This window comes from Cydia strobilella, chromosome Z (assembly GCF_947568885.1).
Source record: "Cydia strobilella chromosome Z, ilCydStro3.1, whole genome shotgun sequence".
Lineage (NCBI taxonomy): Eukaryota > Metazoa > Arthropoda > Insecta > Lepidoptera > Tortricidae > Cydia > Cydia strobilella.
The window spans coordinates 58,301,072-58,328,101 of record NC_086068.1 but is presented as its reverse complement, the minus strand read 5'-3'; the positions used below and the strand labels follow the sequence as shown (position 1 = coordinate 58,328,101).

General features: G+C 37.9%; 1 protein-coding gene and 1 long non-coding RNA gene across 3 annotated transcripts in view; both read right to left on the bottom strand.

Moving 5' to 3' along the window:
- The window catches only part of LOC134755243 (uncharacterized), a 132,984-nt gene that overhangs the window by 33,222 nt on the left and 72,732 nt on the right, over positions 1–27,030 (bottom strand). The gene's annotated exons all lie outside the window — the stretch shown is intronic.
- LOC134755194 (uridine-cytidine kinase) lies at positions 273–26,087 on the bottom strand. Of its 2 annotated transcripts, none has more exons than XM_063691714.1 (6): positions 25,918–26,087; positions 20,508–20,767; positions 18,844–18,983; positions 18,401–18,498; positions 17,236–17,284; positions 273–1,052 (listed from the first exon to the last, which is right to left on the bottom strand). In XM_063691714.1, exons 1-6 carry the CDS (start codon positions 26,011–26,013, stop codon positions 907–909), a joined length of 789 nt encoding a protein of 262 aa, XP_063547784.1. In that variant the 5' UTR covers positions 26,014–26,087; the 3' UTR covers positions 273–906. The 2 variants fall into 2 exon arrangements, with proteins under 2 accessions (XP_063547784.1, XP_063547785.1); XM_063691715.1 differs by lacking the exon at positions 273–1,052 and adding an exon at positions 12,957–14,537.

Here is a 27,030-nt window from a genome sequence, read left to right as displayed (position 1 = left end):
CATAATGACGGCATTATTACGTCATAATGACGTCGCTGACGTCATTTGACGTCATTTTGCTACCTGGGTCGGAACATTACATGCGTGTAAATTGTTACTATATAGTACATAGCTGAAAATAATTTAGTACAATATGTAAATATCACCGTCAGATCATATTTTTACTAGAAATGTACAGTCGCCATCAGATATATCGGAGCGTCTCAGGCGCTCACAATATCTGAACACGCCTCTATTGTCAGGGCGTTAGAGTGCGTGTTCAGATATTGTGAACACCTTGGCCGCTCTGAATATCTGATGGCGAATGTAATTTTAACAACCAAATTTAGTTTATATTTAGTGCGAAAAGCAACGTCACATGTTCTTTGGCCATTACTTAATATTTAAAAAGGCGTAGGTACTGGTAGTTATTGCAATTGATACAACTATGTATTCCTTTTACGCAGGGCGATACGGCCCGCCATGCTATACAAACCATCGCCGTCCAAAGTATTATAATGCTAGAATAAGACAGTAGTCCATGACTTCTATTAAACTACTTCTAAACGTTTGATCACGATGGTCAATATAGTAGATAAATGATCTGATTTAAACGATCTAATAGTTTTTTTTTTGTTCAAATATCACGTGATCGAAAGGCGGGGTAACGGCATCTATCACATCTCTTTAAAATCGACACACACACTCATGATTTGTTACCATCGCCAGCCTTTATAATTGGAGTACTAACTGCCCTAACGTCAGCGACGTCATTATGACGCCCTAATTACGTCATTATGACGTCGCTGACGTCACTTTGCTGCCTGGGTGTATAATCTGGATATTAACACGTTCACTGCGTAGATATCGTTTACCGACGCTACCACTGACTTTGGTCACAGCACTCACAGTCACAAATCATTCGGTTTAGTGTGGCCGTCCAATCTTCCCTCGCTGCGGGCTGCCCGGAACAGACGGACAGAACCCGGGGTAATCCACGCCCATGAAGTTATGTTCCCTGACGTTCCGTTTCAGAAATTCCGATATATGTTGCACTATCAGGTCGATCGCCACTGGAAAGCAAAGCAAGTCATTAAAGTCAGGGTAAGTTTCAATTGTTCAGTACCTATTAAGCAAAGGTACAGTCAGCTGCAGAGACAGCCCAGGTAGTATTTATACGTCATTATGACGTCAGCGACGTCATTGTGACGTCGCTGACGTCACTTTGCTACCTGGGAGTTGACAAAAACTTTTTATGCAGGGGGGGTTAGTTTATCTATGCAGCTGACTGGACAGCGGATCGCGCACAATACCACAGGGCGGACGCGCTATACATCAAAAATCACTTGCGTTTCTATGTGTGAACGGCACGTCTGTACACGCGCCATTCATCATTGTGTAAGTTGCTTACTGTACTGAGCGGTCGGCAAAAGGTCGTCAATCTGCTGTCGCGGGCCGAGGTAGGGAGGTTTTTTTTTACTGCATTAATTATTTTTATATGACTGACCCATGTTCTTTCACTGATTTGCGTTAAAATTGTTCAATAACAGACGAAACCGTCAACGCCATCTATTCGAGAGTAGGCCAAAGGTAGTGGCGCCATCTGATCAAGAATCAAATTTTCTTGATTTTTGAGGCACGTTTTTTCTTAGACTGTATCCATCTATTACGGAGTTATATCTATCCTTGGTACTACACCGTACAGAAAGGAAACTTCCTACAAAACCGAAGTTTGACAGCGAGTCAGGGTCAAATCATACTGTCCCTTTATAATGAATGGAACTATCCGTTTCGGCTATTTAGGGTTGTCAAAATTCAAGTCATTATCTTATCTGTGGTCGTGTACGCAAAGGTACGTCAAGTTGTGCCAACCCTAATAATTGCTCGGAGCAATGCTGAGCCGAACGAAGCAGAGTTCACCCGAAAGGAGTGTCCCCCCCACTGCTATAGTTGGGTGGTTTTACGGTACGACTGTACCTGCTATAATATGTAACACAACGAAGGCCGCGAAAATATCTGACACGATCTTATTTGTAGAACCATAAGAAATATGTGACACGCGTCACATATTTTTGCGGCCTTCGAAAAATTAGGAGGATATAACGGGTCTCTATTGTTTGACATAATTATTGAAAGTCTTAATGTAATGCTTGTCATATTATCATTAGTCATAATTTGGTTTTTCTCAGAAACGCGTAACTTTTCAGTATTGCCATAAAACAAACCTAACCTATGTATAGGATAACCCGAGGAAAATCCTGAAAAGTAAACTGTTTCAGAATTATGACTAATGATAATATGACAATCATTACATTATGAATTTCAATAATTATGTCAAACAAAGGGACCCCGGATAGGACCAAACGGAGTAGCCATTCCCCTCTGTCGAAAATAGTCGGCCAATGGTCATACACAATGTATGGACCGACGTTTATCTGACATGGCTATATTTACGTTACGTATGCATTTGACGTTCCCCTCCCCGCAAAAATTGGCAGACTTTTTTGTACAGAAAATTACAGACGTGGCGGCTCCGTTTGGTTATATCCTCCCAGTCGAAGAGTAACATTCAGGTGACTACCTCTGGAGCAAAACTTGGCCGTATCAATTTGCCACAGTGGACATGCCCCAGTAGGGTATGTCGCACGATGTTATGTGTTATTCTGTGTATGTATGAATATTAATCACAATTTGCTTTCCTATGACTGTAACTTCGCACGTTGCCAATAGAATAACGGATATCTCACACAGAGGCATTCCACGATGATGAGACGTGATTCTTTTATTACTTCCGAAAATGCTGAAAAATCTATATTTGGTCTGGTAATATTTCATGACTTGGCTAAGAAAATGACATTATATTCACGAGCATTCCACATTTGATTGAGGTAGCTGCCATACAAGGAAAAAGCATTTCGTAAACGACATTCTCCTGGAATGCCCCACTACTAACATTTCGCCGCTATACTTACTCAACCTCGTATCTGCAACACTCATTTGATGACAAAAACACCCGTATTCCGAATTAAAGAAAAGCGACATTTCCATCAAATGATTGTTGCAGATATGAGGTTGAGTAAGTATAGCGGCGATTTGCGAAAATTAGATTTTCTAAGTCATACCCTACTAAAGAAACAACGCTTGGCACAAGGAATTTCGTATGTACATTGACCCGCCCATGATGTCGGCGGTTAATGACACTGTGCGAGCGGGACAGCTATATAATTATGCGCGTGCAATAGAGATAAAAACTGGCAGGTCAATGTACGGAATTTCTCCTTAGAGTCTGGCTAATGAAAATAGACAATGCATCACATCACATTACATTCTTGTGAATGTGAATGTTCTTGCGATATTCCACTTTCTTTAGAGATACTTTGTATTTCATTAAAATGGGAAGGATAAAATAAAATAGAACTATTTAATAGGTTGCACACTTTATTACAGGGATACAAACAACTAAATGCTTCGAAGATTCGAACAAATACAAGTCTTATTGGGACAGTCACGCTACGCAAAATTGTGGGCAATGTTGACATGGACATATACGAAACATGGGAGTTTATGAGTAAAATTGTAACTTAAATTACGAAAAAAAATCGCACACTATTACTTATAATAGTTATAATAAACGTAAATCTGTAGTTAAAAAACGCTAAAGTACCTACAAAAATGGAAGTCTTCATTGAGGTTGTATTACTAAAATTTACGTATCTACGTGTTAAGATTGATAATAATTATCATAATGACGTGTGAATAATTTACTTCTCTCTATTTGCCAAAACATTCCATTATTACATTATACAAGCCATACAAGGTGGCTAAAAAATAAGTGCAGTCTCGTTGCCAGGGGCGTTTTGGGATTATACTGAGCAACTTTTACTATGGGACCAACCCCGAAATCGCGAAAAAAAATTTGGCTGTTTCATTCATTTAGTCTGGGCCATTTTCTATGGGAGGGTAATTTTATTTCGAGATTTCGTGGTTGGTCTCAGTAAAAGCTGCTCAGTATAATCCCAAAACCTCCCTGGCAACAGGAATGCACTTATTTTTTTGCCATCCTGTATATTATTATGACAAAGCCAGTAAAAACAGGTAGGTTAATATTCAATGAAAAAATAATTGAAAAAATGTTTTCCTACTATTTTTTTTATTCGAATTAAGACCCGTGAATAACTTACAAACGGCATTTAGGTCCCGCGGTCCCTATTACGCGTATGTACAGTACCGGCCAATAATAGAATACTTTAGAATAGAATACTTTATTTGTAAACACACACAGACAATAGACATACATTAAAAGAACATGAAAATAAAGTGTCACGAAATGGCCCCATTTGAGCATGCTGCTGGCGACTTCCAGCGCTGATCTTCCGATAATATATCACCTCCATGTTTTTACAGTATAACTTTCCTCCCCCCAGGTAGCAAAGAGACGTCAAGAGACGTCATTATGAAGCCATTATGACGTCGCTGACGTCATAATGACGTATAAATGCTACCTGGGTCGTGTAGTAAAAGAACAAGACATCATACAAAATTCAAAGATGAGCCTAATGAATCTAATGCTGTTGTTAATTGGGACATTTTCTATGAAAAGGGACCTTATTGTCGATGGCGCTTACGCCGCACAGCGTCGCGCGGCATTGTATTTATATCGGAGCATCGTTTATAATGGCGTAAATAAGGTCGCTTTTTATAGAAAATACCACAATTATTGTTTATCACCAATGATGATGATTATTTCTCAGATGACAAGTAGAATAAAACAAGTTCATACAAAGGTGATATATTATTGACCCGTAATCCCGTATTGTAGGTACAGTCGCCATCAGATATATCGGAGCGGCCGAGGTGCTCACAAATATCTGAACACGCCTCTATTGTCAAGGCGTTAAGTGCGTGTTCAGATATTTTTGAGCACCTCGGCCGCTCCGATATATCTGATGGCGACTGTACCTGTTTATAAGTATAACAGTTAATTGACGCAATTGTATAGCTCAGTTATTGTTCAAATTCATTTTCATCTATGGGATTTTGGTCTCAGTTACAGTTACTTAACTTTCAGGAAGTAGCTTTGAATGCTTTTGAAAAATTATTAATAAAACAAAATACCTCTAAGGAATAACTATAATAAAAGTTCACATTGATCAGTTCATCTTCGTGTGTTTATTCATTTAAATGAGAATTATACTTTCACGTCTAATTTACAAATAACCTAATCGAATAAGTTTAGAAAATACATATAGGTATTAAGCGAGGTTTAGACTAGCAAGAACTTGAATGCAGTTTTGGTTACATTGCGGTATCTGATCAACCTTTTAATAGTTATTTGTTATACAAGGGTGCAAAGTTGTATTTTACCCGCGAGTGTGGAATTGAAACACGAGCAAGCGAAAGGATTCTATAGTTGAACCACGAGCGAAGCGAGTGGTTCTAAAATAGAATCCTGAGCGTAGCGAGTGCTTCAACACACGAGAAGTAAAATACATTTGCACCCGTGTGTAACACAAAACTTTTCACCTCACTATAGCGAGGAAAGTGCAACATCCACAGGCGTTAGATCATCTTCATCACTGGAATCACTCATTTTTTTACGATATTATAACAGAAAACTCTGGAAGTTGTGTATTTTTACGCGAGAAAAGAAAAAGAGAAAGAAGAGTCGGTGAGAAAAGTTTTTAAGTAAAAAATTTGTTGACAATATATTTCTGATGTATGGAATGTCAAGGATGCGTTTTGAAATTGCATCGACTTAACTTGTGCGTTCAGAATTATATTAAACATCATTATAAAAAAACAAACGTTTCTTATGGAATTTTAAGGTTTATGACTTAAAATCATTAAATAAAGCTAAATTTGATATTTTTTATTAGATTCTCAAACCATTTATTTAATGATAATTAATATCGAACGAACCATTATCGTGAGCGTTTTACGTTTTGTTATCTGTCAAGGTACTTAAACACTCTCTATCCAAGGTCAAATTACTTTCCCCACTAGTGTATAAAACGCGTTTTTCCCCGCTTGTTTTGAAGGTTAAAAGACAACTTTCCGAGCTAGTGAGGGGAAAATACAGTTTACTTTAGTAGTCGGCAATGTAAATTAAATTGCATGCAAGTTCTTGCTAGTCTAATCTAAACCTTAGAAACCACCAAGTGTGAGCTATTCTGGAATATACATAGTCTGATGATTAAAATTAACCTCTTGAGTATGACAAGGATCCTGACTGAAAATTTAATCATCTTTTAACATTTTGGTTGCGCATGATTCTTCTGCTTTATTAGGCAGGTCGGTCGGTGGAGACATGCCTCGCCCGAGGCAATGCGGCCGAGGCACGTCTACACAGACCGAGCTGCCACGCGCGGCAATTCCCTCGCGACGCGGCGCATATTCGGCGCGACCGAAGTTTACACTCACGATTTATGACCACTAACACATAGGAAAGATTAAGGCATGCCTGACACACACAGACATATAGTCTTCATACATTAAACATTGATATACGTACACATCCCCGGAAATACAATATGTAAAGTTATAAACTAAAAACGCGTCAATTAATCGCGCAACTAATAAAATACATTATAGAAAAAGTTTCACCAAGCTTAAAATGAACCAACTAAACTGAAATAGATATCATGCACTTAAGAAAACTATCATACACACTATACAGTAGTGTGACAAATTAAAAAAAAACACAAATCAAAATATTTCATAAAAATAATTTGATTTGTTCCCTAATTCGATAAACTAACTAAACTAACATTTCTTATATCGTAATAATAAAAAGTTAAAAACAAAGCAAATTGTGATAAAGGGAAGTTAATAAAGTTAATCAAAAGAAACTCAAATTATTCGTCCGTCTGCTTTCAAGATTAGTCATAAACAATATGCAGTGTCGAATTTATACAAGGTAGGAGGTCAATGTGGCGAAGACCGTCTACAAGATATTGCGTAGCTTTTAACTCTTACGTTCGTATAAATACGTTAAGTTACGTTCGTGTAGGTCAGTAGAGCAGAAGGAGTGAACCTCTTCATTTCTGACTGCTTCTGAGCGACGTACGTATGGAAGTCTTTCCATCAATATTTTATATATGCCGGTCTTACCCACATTGATCATAAATTGCATGTAACGTTTGTAGTAAAAAACTACTTACATTATACACGCTGCGTATCATAAAATTAAGTTCTAATATCAGAGCGAAGCCGTTATAAATTGGTTTTACTGAACCATACTTTGACATTGTGTCTGTTAACTTTTTGGACGCCAATGACGGATATATCGGCACCGCAGATCCAACGCCAAAGACTGATTAATCGGTCACAGACCACAGAGCAACATAGACCTAAGTGCATGTGCAAAAAGTTCAATTTCAGTTTTGACACTTCGGTAAGGGGCGTCCGAGTGACAGCTTTTGTGTTTGACTGTTTGAATAAAAACACTAACACAGCATCAAGTTTTTCAGTAGTAGGATCACGCCTTTAAGCTGCGTTTCCACCAGAGATGTGCGAGGATGCGTACCGAGAGATGTGTTATCTATTCATCATTTACCTATCCTCGCTCAGCGCAGCTCTAGTCGGCAATCCCTCGCATATCTCTGGTGAAAACGCAGTCTTACGCGCTTCCAAGTGTCCCTTGCTTGAACGTCAACTTTGCCCGGACATTTAGGACAGTTGATTTCTAATTTATATCTTTCGTAAAAATGAATACCCTAACCTTTTCAAATTATCACAACAATTCGCAGGATTTCTATTGAAGAAACGCCAATGCATGTTTAATATGCTTTAATTAGACGGTATTTATAATACGACAATACATAGGTAATCGTTAATACACTTAACCTATATTTCCTAAGAATACAACCAATCCCTTAAAATAAATTGAAACATTTGTATTATTCTTGTCCCAACTATTGCAACTGTTTAAAATAATAGTTTTGTAATTTTCAACAGTGTAAGAATTACTTTCATTTTTGTTAGTAAAAACAAAGATAGATATAACTCCGTAATAGATGGATACAGTCTAAGCAAAACACGTGCCTCGAAAATCAAGAAAATTTGATTCTCGTTCAGAGGGCGCTACTAGCTTTGGCTTACTGTCGTATAGATGGCGTTGACGGTTTCGTTTGTTATTTAACAATTTTAACGCATATCAGTGAAAGAACATGGGTCAAAATCATAAAAATAATTAATGCAAATAAATAAATCATTTATCCATATTTAAATACATTTATCGTATTTTTATAAATATTTATTTTTAGTATTAAAGTGTGTCGACAGATGGCAGTGAATTTACTGGGGTTACAAAATGTACTATGACAATACCGCTCTAGTATAAGTTACTTTATGGTAAAAATAATATGAATTGAAGTACCACCAACACTTATAGTAGTTGTTCTGTAAGCGCAATGTAACCTAGTTACTTACTTTGAGCTTGACCATTCTAGCAATGTATGTAGTTATTAGGTATCTGCGTAGTTTAGCTTCGAAAAAAGTATGTTACTTACTTTGTGCGAAAATCAGGTTAAATATCAAGAAAATAAGGATTTATTTGTTTTACTCGGATGAAATAACTTGCCGTAGGTACAGTCGAAGGCAAAAATATCGATCCAGACAAATGACTCAAAAATATGTGAACACTACTTCATTATCTAAAGTGTAAGAGCGTAGACATATTTTTGAAACTTTGGGAATGTAAATATATTTATGCCCTTGACTGTACCTGTTTAATATTCTATTTTGTAAAGATTTGATGAGAAATTTCTACCTCAGGTCTGCAAATTCTGCAAAATTTAAGTAACTAATGATATGTCACAAAACGTAATTAGCTCCATGCATGAATTTATTTTTATTTTTGGATTCATAATTTATATCGTTGGAACACCGGAAATAATAAAAATACTTTTGTAAACCTTAACATTATTTTATTAAAAAATATTTAAAATGTTGTAAATTTTTGAGCGGTTGAAACGCTCATAATTTTTGGCGCGAATTCGACATAGTGCTACTAATGACACTAGTCGAACGCGTGACGTCACGTGGCGTTTCGAGCGTTTCGCTCACTAGCTTTTCGCGGGCAAATTTTTGTACTTTTTATTTATAATTTTAAGCAATTAAATGGTAATTTAAAAACGGAAATGCATTTGTAACATGATATAACGGTAACAAACATCCGAATAAAACATATTTCGTTCAAATATAAACTTCATGCATGAGGCTAATCGCATGTAAAACCTAGGTGACAATTGGGGACGACATATCAATTTAATATAGGTAAGGTAATATTTAAAGTTGAGTTCAATGGAAATAGCGAATAATGAATGTATGCAAACAAACCAATTCGCCTTTATTACTTCGTAATCTCGCATTTTTAAGGACAATCATGAACTTATCAACAGTTTATATGCTCAAATCTTTTATTTATATCAATTTATAGGTAAAATATATGATAATTATTATTTCAGTGAAAACATCCTTCGTAAAAATGTTAGGTTAATTATATGACAAAAGCAAAAAAATACCGACATATTTCTTTACATTATTTGCCATTTCTATTGTATATATTTTAATATAGGCTAATGCATTACAATTTTTTAAATTGGAATTTAATTACGTCGGAATTGTTCCGGTATACTATACTTCTGTAGCACCGAGAAACAATATATTATAAATATAATAATTAATTAATTTAATTAATTTATTTTGCCTCAATTTTAACTTTTCCCGGGTATTTATATTATTGAGTTCAAAACTGGAAAGGAATATCGACAACACACATTACCCTCCTTTTGCGCCCCGCAATCAGGTAAAAAAATTTTTTTGAGTGTTTTAAATGACAAATTGTAATTTTTTTTTGTAGTTGTAACTGGGCAAAGTTAAGATATAAGTTCAAAGTTGGACGATTTTATATTAATGTGCCAGGATATAAATGATCTGTACTTTACACGACAACCTATTTTAAGTAGTTACAAGTAAGAACAAATAAAATCTAAATAAACAATACAAATGCAGATATTGATAAAACTATATCTACACAGCAAAAAAATAGAAATGCTATTCGTTTGGCAGTATTAGTTATATAAATGTATACATTTTATACATAAACAATTTGTGCGCAATATTAAACTATATCTTATGGAAGGATATTCTCTATTTTATATTATTTATATTCCATAATGGTATTTAGGAAATATCATTGAATGGTATTTAAGAGAAATAAAACGTTTTAACGTTAAAATATTAAGCGGCCGTAGTCGATTTTGGAGCTAAAATTTTAAATTGATAGATTTAGTCGTTGAAATTATACACGTTTTGTTACGTAATATCTAAATAACAAGTATTGGTTTCTATTAGCACGTCTTCTCATCTTGCCTTTTAATAATGAGGTCGCAAGCGTGCGTCACCGGTAATATATGAAAAGAAGGGGCAGTTTTTAAAAATTCATCAAAAATTTATGGTGGTAAATTATACAAATTAATGTATAAAAATAGTTTCAACAAATGTTGTAGATTGTTTAAGTATCAAAATTACGTTGAAATTAAGTCGATTTTCAGAGAAATTGTCACTTGTTTTGAAGTAATTTCTGGAGAAAATTGATTTTGTCTAACTTTCATTTACACTACTTCAAAGTCATAATAATAAAAATGTAGTTTGATAAACGTCAAGTACAGGATATGTGTAATACAAAATTACCATGTTTAGCCGTCCAAACTTTACGAAATTTACAAATAAGAGCGACAAAATCAGTGCTTTACACGCGTTTACCTAAACGCCCATCAGAAAAGCAAACATTACTAATTTAGTGAGTCTGTTTTCAACAAATTGATCTGATAAAAGGTAAGATAAGAAGATGCGCTAATAGAAACTAGTACTTGTTATTTCAATTAGGTAACAAAAGGTGTACAATTTCACCGACTAAATCTATCAATTTTACATTTTTGCGACTAAAATCGACACCGGCCTCTTAAAAAGCGAGATACCAAAACCCTAAAAACGGATGGTGTTTTATTGTGGTATTTTATCATCATAAAAATAATGCCATCATCATATCTATGGTTTTCTGATGCAAAAGGCCTACTATGTGGCATAAATTGTATCAAACTTTATGGAAACTAAGTAATACAAAATTAAAATCAGCCTTAAAATACACATTAATGATAAACTAATCAACACCTTCAACATTAAACTACGGATTACATATTGGGGCATAGACATTTGTGAAGTTCTCAATCAAAAGGTACCACTTTGTCGCTTACTATAAAGACTAAATTTGCTTTTATCTTCATACGAATAACCTGTCAGAGCGTCCTTATGGCAAGCGACAATGTGGTACCTTTAGATTGAGAACGTCAAATTTGTTGGCCTAAACAGTACAAATAGTTGTAATATCGGCCCAATTCTTTGTTGTTCTAAACTAGTAAAGTTATAAAATTACATTGTCACCGGGACTATCTAGCAATACAAAAAACTAAACTATAGCAGGCTTGCTTTTTTACAGTCGGATAAGGAGTCGGACGTACATTTACAATCGTATTATTCAACGTGTCAATCATGTAATAACCGTGAAATTCATATTAATTCAGTATTACAAGCCTAAGAGCGTTTTAACATTATCCGATCCAATATAATAGGACATTCTCCAGCAGCTATCGGACAATATGAAAACGCAGTGCAGTACCGCTGAACTGAGTCATATAGTGACGTCATAGGTTTGTATGACAAAAAACAGTCAATACATTCAATTGTGAAATTATGCAACGGAATAAAAATCATCTAATATGTAGAACTTCTTACCCATATTTATGTAAATTATTAATTATTATTGCACGTAAACTATTTTTTTATGAAGCAGAAACGTCTGCGAGCGTTACTCCAAATTTTTAAATTAAAGGAAAATGGAATAAATTACACCGACAGGACTCGAACCTACGACCGTCGGAACACCGGTCCAATTGCTTCTGCCAACTGAGGCCTTAGTCAGCTGACAGAAGCGATTGGACCGGTGGTGTCCTGCCGAAGGTGTAAATATTATTGCACGTAATTATTATGTTACATAAAATATATTGCGTTCGTTTTATTTCATCTATATTGCACAAATATCTTCATTAAATCGATGCCTTTTAAAAGTATAAATGTTAACCGAATGTTAAGTACAATGTACTTAACACTAGGTTAACTGACTGACTGTAATATGTAATATAATATGTGGTATTTTCTATAAAAAGGGACCTTATTGTCGATGGCGCTTACGCCATTATAAACGATGCTCCGATATAAATACAATGCCACGCGACGCTGTGCGGCGTAAGCGCTATCGACAATAAGGTCCCTTTTCATAGAAAATGCCCCATATATAACTATACAAATTACATTATCGGTCAAGTCGTAGGCCTCACGTTCCAACTCAATTTAACAGTACAGTCGAAGGCAAAAATATCGATCCAGACAAATGGCTCAAAATATGTGAACACTACTTTATTATCTAAGGTGTAAGAGCGTACACAAATTTTTGAAAGTTTGGGAATGTATATATATTTATGCCCTTGACTCTACACTGCCATAGTCACGTAACAGGGTCATTGGATGTGTGTGGGAGGTAAACAGGTCATTCAACTTTTTGTTTGTCACACTTTTGCGCAAAATTACACGGTGGTTAAAAAATAAGCGCATTCCCGTTGCCAGGGAGGTTTTAGGATTATACTGTACAACTTTTACTATGGGACCGACCCTGAAATCGCGAAATTTTTTTTGGCTGTTTCATACATTTTGGCTGGTCCATTTTCTATGGTTGTACATTTTTTTTCCCAAAACCTCCCTGGCAACGGGAATGCACTTATTTTTTAGCCACCCTATATTTTTAACTAGTATATAAAATTTGTGTTTCAAAATATAGTTGGTCAAGCAAATTTTGTCAGTAGAAAAAGTCACAGAAAATTAGAATTTCGCGCCTTTTTCTACTGACAAGATTTGCTTGACCAACTATAGTACATTAATCATTTAAAATAATTAATTGTTCAAAAACAATATTTTTAAAAGCTGGTAAGCAAACGTGTGAAATCTTATGGTCAACGAAAAGTAGAATGGCTTAATTAGTTTTGAATACGAGGCAGGCAAGCCTAAAATATCGGGACATGTATAATGCTTTCCTCAAGAAATGCAATGAGTTTTACAACTAAAATATAACCTAAAAGTCAAATATAAGCGGCTTCTAGTTCTAGTCTGCAGTCTTAACTGGGAATTTTGTATAAAAATACATTGATTATACAAATAAAAATCTTGCGTGTTTGTAAAGAGAATCATAATGTACATGTACTAGAAAATTATTTCACCGAATTGATAGCAAAATGTTGGTTGTAAAAATTGCACATATAATATATTTCATCACATAAGGGCCTACATAATGTAACTTACGATTAAGTAAATAAGGTAGCACAAATACAGATTTATAGGTATATTATTACTGGGCCGCTTGCGTACTTGTGATTTTTCAAAAAACATGATTATTTTCAAAAAAAATTGTTAAGTGAAATGAACGAGACTAATTTAAATATCTAATTTAACAAATATTGCACATTGCGTTTATATGATTTCTGCTAAATATCCTTTATTTCATTTATGTATGATTTTTAGACATAATTTTTTCATGATATCCATATACCTAGTTACTGTTATATTTGTGGGGAATAGTTAAACATAGAGTACGTTGATATATGTATAATTAGTTTTCGTAATTTGAAAAATCACACATACTCTTATTACATATAACAATAGCACAGTCTAAAAAGTATACAGTGGACCGACGACTTTGACGTGTACCGAGCTACTAACAATGGCGAATGTATGCAGCTAGGGTGCGCGCGGTACACCCCTCGCACCCCGCACGATACCCTGTCTAGACGGCTTAGTCCAATCACTGTATTGTTTTATACTGTGACAATAGAAGGTACTTAAAATAGATTTAATCTACGCGACTTTCGAGATGCAGCATAGGGAATATGTGCGACTTTGTGGACTTATAAAGTCTTTGCGTTGGTTGGTTCTTATTCCATCTGTTCAATATCTTGGTCCAATGTGCATTGTGTCTCACTCACTCTTTAAACAAAATGTGAGACGCAAATATACATTAGACCAATTGGATATTGGACAGATGGAATACCATCCTCAGACACTTAAGAAGTGCAACTTATCTATACATATCGTCGCTATACTTACTCAACCTTATATCTGCAACAATCATTTGATGGAAATGTCGCTTTTCTTTCATTCGAAATACGGGTGTTTTTGTCATCAAATGAGTGTTGCAGATACGAGGTTGAGTAAGTATAACAAGCAACAACTCATGTGCAACTTTGTATGGAACTATCATTCAGTCTCCTTTCACCCTGGTGCATCTCAAAAGTCCCCACCCTCCCCCTATCGACTCAGCGTGTCCTCGGAGCTGCCGGACATCCTCCTCGCCCCGGTCTCCTCTTCGAGCTTGCACCCGTTCAGGCGCGGCGGCGACCGCTTCTTATACATAATGTCCCATATGTGGTGCACTATCAAGTCAATAGCCACTGCAACAAAAATGGACCTTGAGTGGAGGGAGTAAGGTCCGGTTTAGCAGCTACTTAAGGCATAGCCGCTGCAATTTACGCCCTACAAGCGAACAACTATTTGTGACGTTTTCAACCAAAAGGTACCACATTGTCGCTTGTCGATAAGGTTGATTTCTGATTGAAGCTATATGGAAATAGCACCTTACTGACAAAGCTATACGTACCCTTTTGGTTAAAAATGGCACGTTTTATGAAAAGTTTACAAGAAAATGAGTAGCTTAAATTCAAATTCGGGTAAATCCATGTCTAATTACGCGATTTTGGTATTGAGAAAAGGTTATAGGGTAGATATTGCCCGAGAGGGTTGAATGGATTTACCCGACTTTAAAGTTAAACGACACAAATGGTGGAAAGTAAATTGAGTTCGATTTTTTTTTTTATAATGGCCAGGATTTGCGCTTTAAAACTTGACAATTTAAAAGTGCTTGTTGCTAAGCCTATTTGAATAAAGAATATATTGACTATAGTTTTATTTCATTTTGCGACTAATGCTTGTCGTAATTTTTTATTATACATACTTATAAAGTCTATAAAATTGTGGTTGTAAAGTACTATACATTTATTTTTGACGGCTAGTCAAATGGTACATATTACACCTTTTTTTTTCTTTTCATTTCATTGCAGTGGCTATGACTTTGTGCTACTTACCGTTGTTACAATATAATATGCTTAGTACTAAAACTTACAAATATAATCCTTTAAAAAAGTACAAACCATATAAAATAAATACGTATATAGAAAAATGTGTGATAAATTCAAGAAGTTGACACGTTGGCTGGAGTACATCAAACTTTCGCGACATCACCACAGAATAAGTAATAGGTACTATCATACAGAACGGCCACGCACCGCCCCGCCCCGATTTGAATGACCTCGCCCCGCGACAGCAGATTAACGACCTTTTGCCGACCGCTCAGTACTGTTTTTAAGCAACTTACTCACACAATGACGCATGCCGCGTGTACAGACGTGCCGTTCACACATAGAAACGTAAGTGATTCTTGATTTATAGCGTGTCCGCCCTGTGACATCACTACCAATGTTGCACAACATAGGCCAGAAGGTGCAACATAAAAAGAGTGAGAACCCTAAATTTTAGAGTTGTTTAACGTTTTGAGTCCCGCGATAACTATCTCGTCCGAAATAAAGGTAAATGCCGTGGGCCACTGGAGCAAAATGACAACCAAGAACCGCAATACGCAGCACGCGAAGGACCCCAAAAAAGTGGCACCGCGATATTAAATGGCATATGATAGTTGCACTATGTTTTCAAACTATACCGCCGACTGATACATATAACGACGCCCTAAAGGTGTAATCAATCAATGCGACCACCGCCGCTGCGCTGTCGTCCAAAACAGCAAAGCAACGCAAAGTGACGTCAGCGACGAACAAGTGACCTCATAATGACGTCATTTATACGTCATAATGACGTAACGGACGTCATAATGACGTCTAAATGCTACCTGGGAGAGGGTCTATTGAGAACACTGAAGTTCTCAAATTGCGGGCATAGTTCTCTTTTAAGGCATTCTACGATAATGTCGCTTACGAGACGTCATTCTTTTATTACTTCTGAAAATGCTGAAATGAATATTTCATGACTTGGCTAACAAAACGACATTATATTCTTAAGCATTCCACATTTGATTGAGGTAGCTGCCATACAAGGCAAAAGTATTTCGTAAACGAGATTCTCCTGGAATGCCCCTTTTACTCCTATTAAGGCGTAATAAGAGTGACAGATCAAGATGCCCGCAATTAACGAACTTTGGATTCACTTTTGCCTTCCATATGAAGGCAAACGTGCAGAATAATCACTGATGGTAAGCTATTACCGTCGCCCATGGACACCTGCAACACCAAAGGGTAGCCTTTGTCGGCGTAAGTGCGTTGCCGGCCTTTAAGATGGGAATACGCTCTTTTCTTGAAGGTTTGAAGGTTGCATCGGTCCGGAAATACCGCGGGCGACAGTTTATTCCACAGCTGGGTCAGTTCAGGTTGGTTTAGTTTTTAACCTATGGAATATTCGGCGGGTCCACACACCCGCCTCGCGAGGAAATTGCCGCGCGAAGCATCTCGGTCGGTGAAGACGTGCCTAGCCCGAGGCAACGTGGCCGAGGCACGTCTACACAGATGCGGCTCGTTCTGTGTGGACCCGCCTACTGAAAAATGCAGTGATGCCAGAGCACTGAAAACTAAAATTCGACCCCGATCTAAAAAAGGTACGATTTTACCAAAAAAAGTACAATTTCATTTTTTGTTCCAAAAACAATATAAATAGCAAAAGCGTTTTAGAAACGGGTGATTTTTTTAAACTGATAATTCACGGAAACTACATTAGTAAGCAAAAAAATAAGGTACAAAAATACCAAAACAAAAAAGTCACAAATTTTTACGCAAATAAATCGTACTTTTTTGGTCGGTCACTATTATTTCTACGCTATTTTGGCATATTTTTGAACTTCTCATACGAAAAGTACGTAAAATCGTACTAAAATGTACGGTTTAGCCAAAAAGTACGATTTTAGTACGGTTTTGGGCGGGGTACGTTTTAAGTACGCATGCTGTTCAAAAAGTACGTAAAATCGTACTTAAAAGGTACGATCTGGCAACACTGGAAAAATGAGATGTGATAGTAGTAAAAGTAACTCACCGATATTGTCAGCGCCTCTGGGTATAATGACGTCAGCAAATTTCTTGGTCTGAAATGGAAAGGGAAATAATTGATGTGCGACCCCTTACACATGAATGTTGATCATACATACTCTCATGAATGTAAATTTCACCACAAAATGTATGCAACACCGAGTATTCAATTTCATACATATTTTCTGGGACCCTTATTAGGTACTTTACGTTTAGAATTTTATATCATTAATATGCTAAGTATTTTTTTTTTTTGATAAATTTATAAAGTACGTAGGTATTTAATGAATTATTATATTGTTTTAATATTATTAAGTATTGTTTCTGTAGACTTTATTGATAACAATTTTACCACAATAAATTACGGTACAACTGGTACGTACCACTGCCTGTAATGAACATGTCCCATCCCTACGCTTACACGTGTCGCACCTCAGAGGTTTGTGATTTGCATCGCGAACAAAATGGGGAATATTAGGCTTCTATAGGCGGTTTCCTGTGGTTTAAACACAAACGTAATACGCACACGCATCGTCCTTACCTTATTCTAACACTAATACAAATCATAATTTCTGCAACTAGCTTCGTCAAAAACAACCATAAACTATTAGCCCATCTATTCTCATTTGCATGACCATCAAGTACTTCTCGTGGCCTTTCTATAAGCCTAAACTGATGTGTTTGTGTTTTTCCATGGAGGAGTTCCGTTCCTTTGGCTACCTTCCGACTGCATCATCAGATCAGCTCCATGTTAGCATATTATTGCATTGTTTAAGGTACGTAACGTGTGCTATGATTTCTAATCAAGTCATGTCCAGTAAAGACTGTGAGTTAGATATCGTATTTAATTAAATGTCCTCGTCATACAAAATTAGTATTTGACTGTATTTAAAATAAATTATTTTACACCATGCATGAAATAAAGCACCAGAAGATTAATAGAGAAACGTAGACAGCAGTTATTTATAGACACAATTTCTATTTTAAACCCCGTATGAAACTATAAAGAGTATGGTAATTTGATTGTGACGTCACATGCTAGTGTTTCATATAAATTCCATAGTAGCAAATGCGTTTTGACAGTTCGAAAAAAGAAACTAATTTGACTAGTAGTCAAATACCCCATTGATCTAATGTAGACGATACGCCGGTGTCGTGTGTATCGTACTTACCGGCAAACAGAACTCCTCGAAGGCGGGCTTCACGAAGTTCATGTATTGGTTTAGCACTTGCTCCAAGTCCCGGCCTCGCTCCATGATGTCCCGCGGCACTGGACGACAAATTAACATTAAAAGCGAACCAGTTCAGCGGAAGCTTGCGACTTTATTGTATTTATTTATTGTAAAGTCAGCAAAACTATTAGCCTAGCTGTCCTGCGTACAATTTTGTATGCAAAGGTGCTAAGCTAATCGTTTTACCAAAGATAGATATCTATGGTTTTACTGACTGTACATTAGTGTAAGGCCCGAGTGTCGTATCGACATTTTTAGAGGCACGAGGCACGTCCGAGGCACGTCTACACCGGCCGTTTTGTGCGCGACGAAATTATCTCGCTCGTATGCTCGCTCTGTGTGGACCCAGCTATTAATAGTTGTCCAGAAGAATGCAATGTTACCTCTTCTTGCCAATCTGGTGTCGGAGTCAGTGTCGACAAAAAGCTTCATGTGGAACCGTTCCCGGACCTCAGGGAAGTAGAACACCAGGATGCCCTCGATGAGCACCACGTCAGCGGGGTAGATTGTGTGCGTCCGGTTGCTAACAAACAAATTTAGTGTTAAATTTATTCTTTATTCATTTATTTTTTTGTTTTATTTAGGGGTTTTTTATTTGTGTGTATTTAGTGGTGTCTGACGACCGGTCTAGCCTAGTGGGTAGTGACCTTGCCTGCGAAGTGTGATGGTGCTGGGTTCGTATCCCGGTAAGGGCATTTATTTGTGTGATGTACTAAACTAAAAGAACACAAAAGATGTACAAAACTAAGAAGTCTACAGAACCAAAACAAATATTGTATACCAAATATAACAACATATATGGCACTAGGCTGTACACATATATATTACCTAAAATATTGAATGATCTGCCAGAAGTTGTTTGTGCTAAATATTTAAATGGTAAACATATAAAAAATGTCGTTAAAATGCACTTATTAAAAACTAACGACACAAGCTATGTATACTAAGAATCATATTTATGATAAGATATAGGATATAATATTGTTTTTCTTTATGTTATTCTCGAACTCCCCATCGGCACACAAACCTCCATAAGGTTTTGCCTACGATGGGTCTTGTAATGATCTAAAAAACTGTAATTTGCTTCCTTATTCAATAAATTAAAAAAAAAAAAAAAAAAAACACAAATATTTGTTCCTGAGTCATGGGTGTTTTCTATGTATATAAGTATGTATTTATCTATATACGTATGTATATCATCACCTAGCAGCCATAGTACAAGCTTTGCATAGTTTGGGGCTAGGTGGATCTGTGTAAGATGTCCCCTAATATTTATTTATTTTAAATGTTTATTTATGGTTATTATAGTGTACAAATACATACATAAACGCAATATTTTACGGTAAAAATAGTATATTTCCGTGTTTTCCATACTTCAAGGCTTCGTGATCGTGATTGTGACTTCACGACCACGTACCGTTTAGTAAGGGAGGTTTTGTGCGTTGCCTGACTTGAGTATCGTTTCTGAATTTTGTATTGCTTTAATGCAATGGGTCCGATATAGACATTTGATCCTCAAAACAAACCGGATCGACCGTATCACCCTTAAAAAAACTTTTAATCTCGCCTATTGTTAAAATAATATGAAAGTTGATTTGAAATGATCTGGACGCGACTTTATTGTTAAGAGAATAAGAGTGTGTCAAGGTAACTTTGAACATCTCGCCCGCTTAGCAACTTCTACTGCTGGCTGTATAGTCAGCATCAAATAGACTTTACCACTAATTCATGAGTAATTTTAACTTTACTATAGTCGTCATCAATAGAACTATGCTTATAAACAAATATGACAGATTTTGTTAGCATTTGACAGATAACCTAACATTTTTACGAAGGTTATTTTCCCCCAAATATTAATAATTAACATTCAATTTAACTAAAAATTTATATAGATAAAATGTTTAAGTATATAGATTGTTAACAAGGTCATGGTTGTCCTTTTAAAGAGCGTGATTACGAAGTAATGAAGGTAAAATGGTTTGTGTACATTATTTGCAAGTTCCATTGACGACGACTCCGTCTTCATTCCATTCATATATGTACTTACCTAATTGAATTGGTGATGTAATTATATTCAGGCACTTCGACTTTCTTCCCCTGAAGTATACCGTTCAGTGTCGCCAGTAACTTCTTGTCATCGAAGGCATCTGGATGGTCAAAGTTGAACTGCCCCCGCTCGGCCCGGAGCCTCTCCGACGGTGTGAGCTCTCGGTAGAACGAGTCCTGACTGATGCAGACGACGCGCCTCTCTGTTTGTTCCTTGTGTTGTTGTCCGAGCTTTTCTACTATGCGTTGGCATACTGTTGACTGGAAGGAAGAAATTCACATAGATAAATGAGGAGAATTTTACTTGCCTCTAGTACAAAATTAATGTATCATTTGAGGAGTGTCTTTTCAAAAGGGTTTATTTCTCTATGAAAAACCATACAAAAAAAGGCCTTGTGAAAAGACACACAAGGGTTATTTTTCTATGGTTTTTCATAGATAGATAGTTATTAAATCTTGGCAGAAATGTCATTTGGTAGAATATCCTTTCGCATACTGCTTTTCGCATAATATTATTTTGCAGAATTTTTTTTTGCATAATATTATTTGGCAGAAAACCCTAACCTAACCCACTTAGAAAATTCTGCCAAATTAATATTATGCTTAATGACTATTATGGCAAGTATACACCCCAGGCCAAAAGTATGGAAACAACGTTGTTTTCTTTAATATCTCATCTTTATTGTATATATTTGTAAACTAAGACTTACATTATAAAATAAATAAAACTAGCCTTTATTTCTGAAGTTTTGTAACAATCTACTTAAAAATATACCTTATTTTTTCTCTATAATTATATATATATTACTATTTACTATTTTCTAGTTCCCATCGACAACTTCAGCTTGTCCTCCGACATAGGCATCTTCCAAGTCCTTCCAGGTATCGCGGTCTTTTGCTTTCCTGGTCCAGTCCACTCCGCCTATCCTTTTAAAGTCATCCGACCATCTACGAGTAGGCTTTCCTCTCTTCCTTTTGTGCCCCCTTGGGTACCACTCTATAAGGTCTCTTGTCCACTTTTCTAGCCCTTCTCTGATGATGTGACCGGTCCACCGCCACTTCTGTTGCTTGACCTTTTTGACTACTCTCCCACACTTTGATCTGGCTCTAATTATGGTCAATTTCACTCTATCCTTGAGACTAAGACTTTTTATTATTATTCTCTTTATTTATTCATTTTCTTATGTTATGTTTCTTGTGTTATAATATGGATATAAAAGTAAAATATAAAAACAATTACAAAACAATACAAAATACATATAAACAAATTATAAAAAACCTAACCTAGGGTGCCGCCAGCAGCGGGGCAGGGCCCAAGCTGCCGGTGGTCAGGGCCGCAGAGAGAGGAACCGGCGGACTATCCGCGCCGTGTCCAAGATCACCGCCTTCTGCATCTGACCCTTGATCCAACCACCTAGCGAGAGTCTCTCAAGGTGTTGGTCGAGACTCTTCGCTATGAGACCGTTCGCTGAAACGACTATCGGGACAATGATCGTCGAATCAACATCCCACATGGCGGTTATCTCGTGAGCCAAGTCTAGGTACTTACTGGACTTGTCCTTCTCGGCTTTCACGAGATTCTCATCATGGGGGATGGTGATGTCGACGAGCACGGCTCGGCGCTGCGATCGATCTATTATCACAATGTCAGGCTTATTGGCTACAATAGTCCTGTCAGTGATGATAGATCGATCCCAATAGAGCGTGGCACGACCATTCTCGAGAACTGGCACAGGTAAATACTTGTAGTACGGTACTTCGCGGTCCATAAGGTCATATAGAAGAGCAAGCTGCTGGTGAATAATCCTGGCTACGAGATTATGTCTGTGCAAGTACTCGCCGTTAGCAAGATGAGAACAACCGGAAATGATATGCCTGAGTGACTCTCCGGGACGGCGGCATGCCCGACAAATGTCGACCGTACCGTCCTTCAGGATATATTTCCGATAGTTGTTCGTCATCATAACTTCGTCCGCAATTGCACAGGCAAAACCCTCGGTTTCTCCGAAGAGGTCACCGAATCGTAACCAGTTCACCGACGCGAGCAGGTCTACATCGGGTCCCATGAGGGCCTTGTAGAACCGCCCGTGTAGCACCTTACTCTCCCATACCGCCCTGCGGTCCGCAGTACTTTGTACCACAGGTTTGTGCCAGTTCTCGTTTGCCAAGGAGAGCGGCGTGAAGTTCCTGTCCACTGCCACCACATCACGATGCACACCACACTCGTTGTTAAGGAAATAATTCCTGAGATTGCACACCTCGCGGTTGTGGAGATCTTTGGCGTTAAGGAAGCCTCGACCTCCACATTTCCGTGAGATGTACAATCTCATAACTGACGAGCGTGGGTGTAGCATACGGTGTGTGGTGAGCATTAGACGGACCCTCCGATCCAGGGCGTCCAGCTCGGTCTGAGTCCACCTTAGTATGCCAAAGGAGTATATGAGTATGGGCATTACCCAGGCGTTGAAGGCGCGCACTTTGTTGCCTCCTGACAAAAGACTGTTAAGGACTTTTGTGAGCCGACTGAAAAAGCGATCCTTCACCGACCGTCTAATACCCTCTCCCTCAATACCCAACGACTGTGACATACCAAGGTATTTATAGGTTTCTGATTCAGAGATAGATCTGAAAGACATTGTCTCAGAAAGTTGTAAATTTGTTGAATTTACAACCTCCCCCTGCTGTACATGCATAACCGCACACTTATCGACACCAAACTCCATTCTGATGGCGGTATTGAAAACTTCTGTTGTTTTCAATAGCACCATCAAGTCTTGGTTATTTGGCGCAAATAGCTTGAGGTCATCCATGTGCAGAAGGTGAGAAATGACTTCACCCTCTCTCCGAAGCCGGCAACCTGACCCTGAATCCTTCAGCAGGGTGCTGAGAGGATTCAGAGCTAGAGAGAACCACAGGGGACTCAGACTGTCACCCTGAAATATTCCTCGCTCAATCCTTATAGAGTCCTGCGGGCCAGGGCGGTCATCTCCACCTCCTGGTTGACGAAGGACTGTGATCCACTGCCTCATACACGCACTTAGGAAGGATATTAAAGCTGCATCAAGTTTATACAGCTCTAATACCCTTCTCAGCCATGAGTGAGGCACCGAATCATAGGCCTTCTTATAGTCAATCCAGGCGGCCGAGAGGGCCCCCCTGTTCCGCCGAACTTGCTGGCATATGGTCATGTCTATGAGGAGGAGCTCTTTAGTACCACGGGACCCAACCCTACATCCATTTTGAGCGGAGGCCAAAATGTTGTTAGCGACAATGTGCGCGTTAATTTTTGCTCTCAAAATGGATGTAAGGAGCTTGTAGAGTGTAGGCAAGCACGTTATGGGTCTATAGTTCTTCGCTTCCGTGGTACTATAATATTATTATTATTATTATTTAGCTTTATCCCACATTAGTGGTCCCCAAGGGTATAAGCCTCCTCTATCTGTCTCCACCTCTCTTTGTCGGTGGCAACATCCATTCATTTTTTTCCCGCAGCCTGTACAATGTCATCTGCCCATCTTTTTCTTTGCCTTCCCGCTCTTCTCTTTCCAGCTGGGCCTGGCCATTTTGTTACAAGATTTATCCACCTTTGATCCTGATATCTTGCTACATGACCTGCGAGAGACTAAGACTTACATTAGGCAAACCCAAAAGATTAAAAATACACGCTTAATATTAAAACCAAAAAAAATATTGAAAAAATATTGTCAAAAAGCTAAAAAAATTAAGTAGGAAAAAGTTACATAATTATACCTACCCTTTAATTACTATGACAGCCAGAGTAATTTACTTTTAAAATGTTCTATTATTATTTTTAATCCATCGCTTAAAGGATCACACTTTTCTATTGAAATACAAGCTTGTTTCCATACTTTTGGCCTGGGGTGTATATTTATGCGAAAGTATCATTACGACTAAAAGTTTTCTGCGATAAGTGGCTGTACACATGCAGCCTGTGGGCGGACTACACGCAGAGAGCGTACAACGTGCTCCGCGTCCAGTACAATAATGCATTCAGGGCGGTGTTGGGGCTGCACCGCTACTGCAGCGCTTCCGGCATGTTCGCGGGGGCCCACACGGCCTGTTTCCACGCCACCATGCGCGTGCGGGCCAGCGCCAACACTGTCCTGGCGATGATCGCAGATCGTCTTGACTGTCCTTACATCACGCACTGTTGCAACAGGCATGTAAGGACAGGACATCGGCTAGTTAGTAAGTAATTTATTTAATTTGATTATATTATTATTATTTTAATGTGTTATTTATTATTTTAATGTTAATTGTATTTTTAATTGTAATGTTATATATGAGCCAAATAGCTAGAAATAAATGAATTTTAATTTAATTTAACTAATGTAAAAGCGGGCGGAGCGGCGGAAAGCGCCGAAATTTTAAAACGTAATAAATATAAGAGCCTCGGTAGAGAGTATCATTTCGTTCCATTTGGAGTTGAAACTCTAGGTCCATGGGGTCCCAGCGCGCATAAGTTGTTTGCAGAAATCGCGAAGCGTCTGGTTGACGTAACTGGTGACCGAAGAGCTGGCGGCTTTCTCGCACAACGTATCAGCATTGCGATACAGCGGGGAAATGCCGCCAGCATCCTTGGTACAATGCCTCAAGGGCCTATTTTAGATTTAAGCTAGTTATTAATTTCGTTTACGTAGTACCACTGTATATATCTTGTATGTAAATAAATTTGTGATTCTGTCAAAGTTATGAAACATATTTAATTTAATTTGTGACAAATAATATTCTGCCAGATGAGGGGAACCCTTTTTGACCAACTACTTGGTTTGTTTGCTTGCTTGCGGCTCTGGTGATAGCCCACGACAACCCAGGTCTGTCTATACTTAATGTATTTTTAGAAATAAAAAAAATTAAAATTAAAAATAAATAAATAAAATAACTCAATTTACTCTAGTGCTAATTAATTGTTATTATATTGCACTGTATATCCCTGACATGGGAAAGGGTGGTCTGTCCTAAACAGAGGCAATATGAATCGATATTTAGTTCCATGTGTTGATTTTGTAAATAGGTAACATAAGGCATTATTAAAATAGTGTGCCATGTGTACTCTTAAATTAATAGTTGTTCTGATTTATTAAGGCATCAAGAAGTTAGTCAGCATCTTAACAATGCTCTCAATTCGTACCATATCAATACATTGTGCAAAAAACAATCGAACGACGGATGTTATCTTTCTGACGCGACAACATCACAGTCCTTACATTCCCATAGGTTATGTTAATAATTTCGACTTAAATCCTCGAATATCGTCTAAAACTGGTCTAAGACCAATCTTAAACCATCGCGCCGGCATCTCATCTCTTATTTTGACTGTTACGTAACTGTATTTGGTAGGGAATAAAATGGAAAATCAATAATAAAACATGTGGTCTATCTAGCCTTACCTTGCCGCTGGCTGTTCCTCCTGCGACACCGATCAGGAATGGAGTTTTGCTCTCCAACCCATTCGTAGTGGTAAAATCTACTGTTTTGTCAGCCATTTTCTTAAATGTATAGAATTTTCTTGCTGTTTTTATTGAAGAAATGCGCAGCAAAACGGCAGCCTTGCAGTATTGCTGACATGACATTTGAGAAAATGTTGCCCACTTTCCAATGGAGTCCGGTTAATGTACGACCCAATAATGTACAGCCCAATAATTGGCGACCACTTTTTTGGACGCGTATTATGGGGTTGTACACTATTGCCCTGTTCAAACAGTGGCTTCATATTATTGCCTCGGACCGAGCTTGTACACCCTGATAACGCTCAACCCAATAATACACGACCCAATAATTCGAATCCATTTAATAGACGCCGATTGTTGGCCGCATATTATTGGCCCGTACCGATAATGCTCGACCCAGGATTGCTCAACCCAAGAATGTACAGCCCAATAATTGGCGTCCACTTTCCGCTTCAGACCACAGACTATAAATATTTGACACATAGAGTGATATTCTAGGGATGGGGCGACGATTTTTAGGATTACGATTCAATAATGTTGCCATGCGCAAAAAAAAATTGTGTACGATTCATTAATGTTGCCATGCGCCAAAAAATAAGCACTGTGCTGGTTATTTCATAAAGACCCTCCACACTCGTGCGCGAATCGCGGAGCGAAGCCGCGAACGCGAGTGTGGAGTCGAGTGGCTAATCAGCGAAATCCACTCCACACTCGCGTTCGCGGCTTCGCGCCGCGTACTCTGCAGCGGGCTTATGACATTTTAATGGCAAATATAATTATTATAAAGGGCCCTCCACACTCATGCGCGAATCGCGGCGCGAAGCCGCGAACGCGAGTGTGGAGCCTAGTTCGCCTTTAGTTCGCTGTTTAGCGAACTAGGCTCCACACTCGTGCTTGCGGCTTCGCGCCGTGATTCGCGCATGAGTGTGGAGGGCCCTTTATGATTATTGAACCCGTACCAGACTACGCGGCGCGAAGCCGCGAACGCGAGTGTAGAGTCGATTTCGCTGATTAGCGAACCTTGACCCCACACTCGCGTTCGCGGCTTCGCGC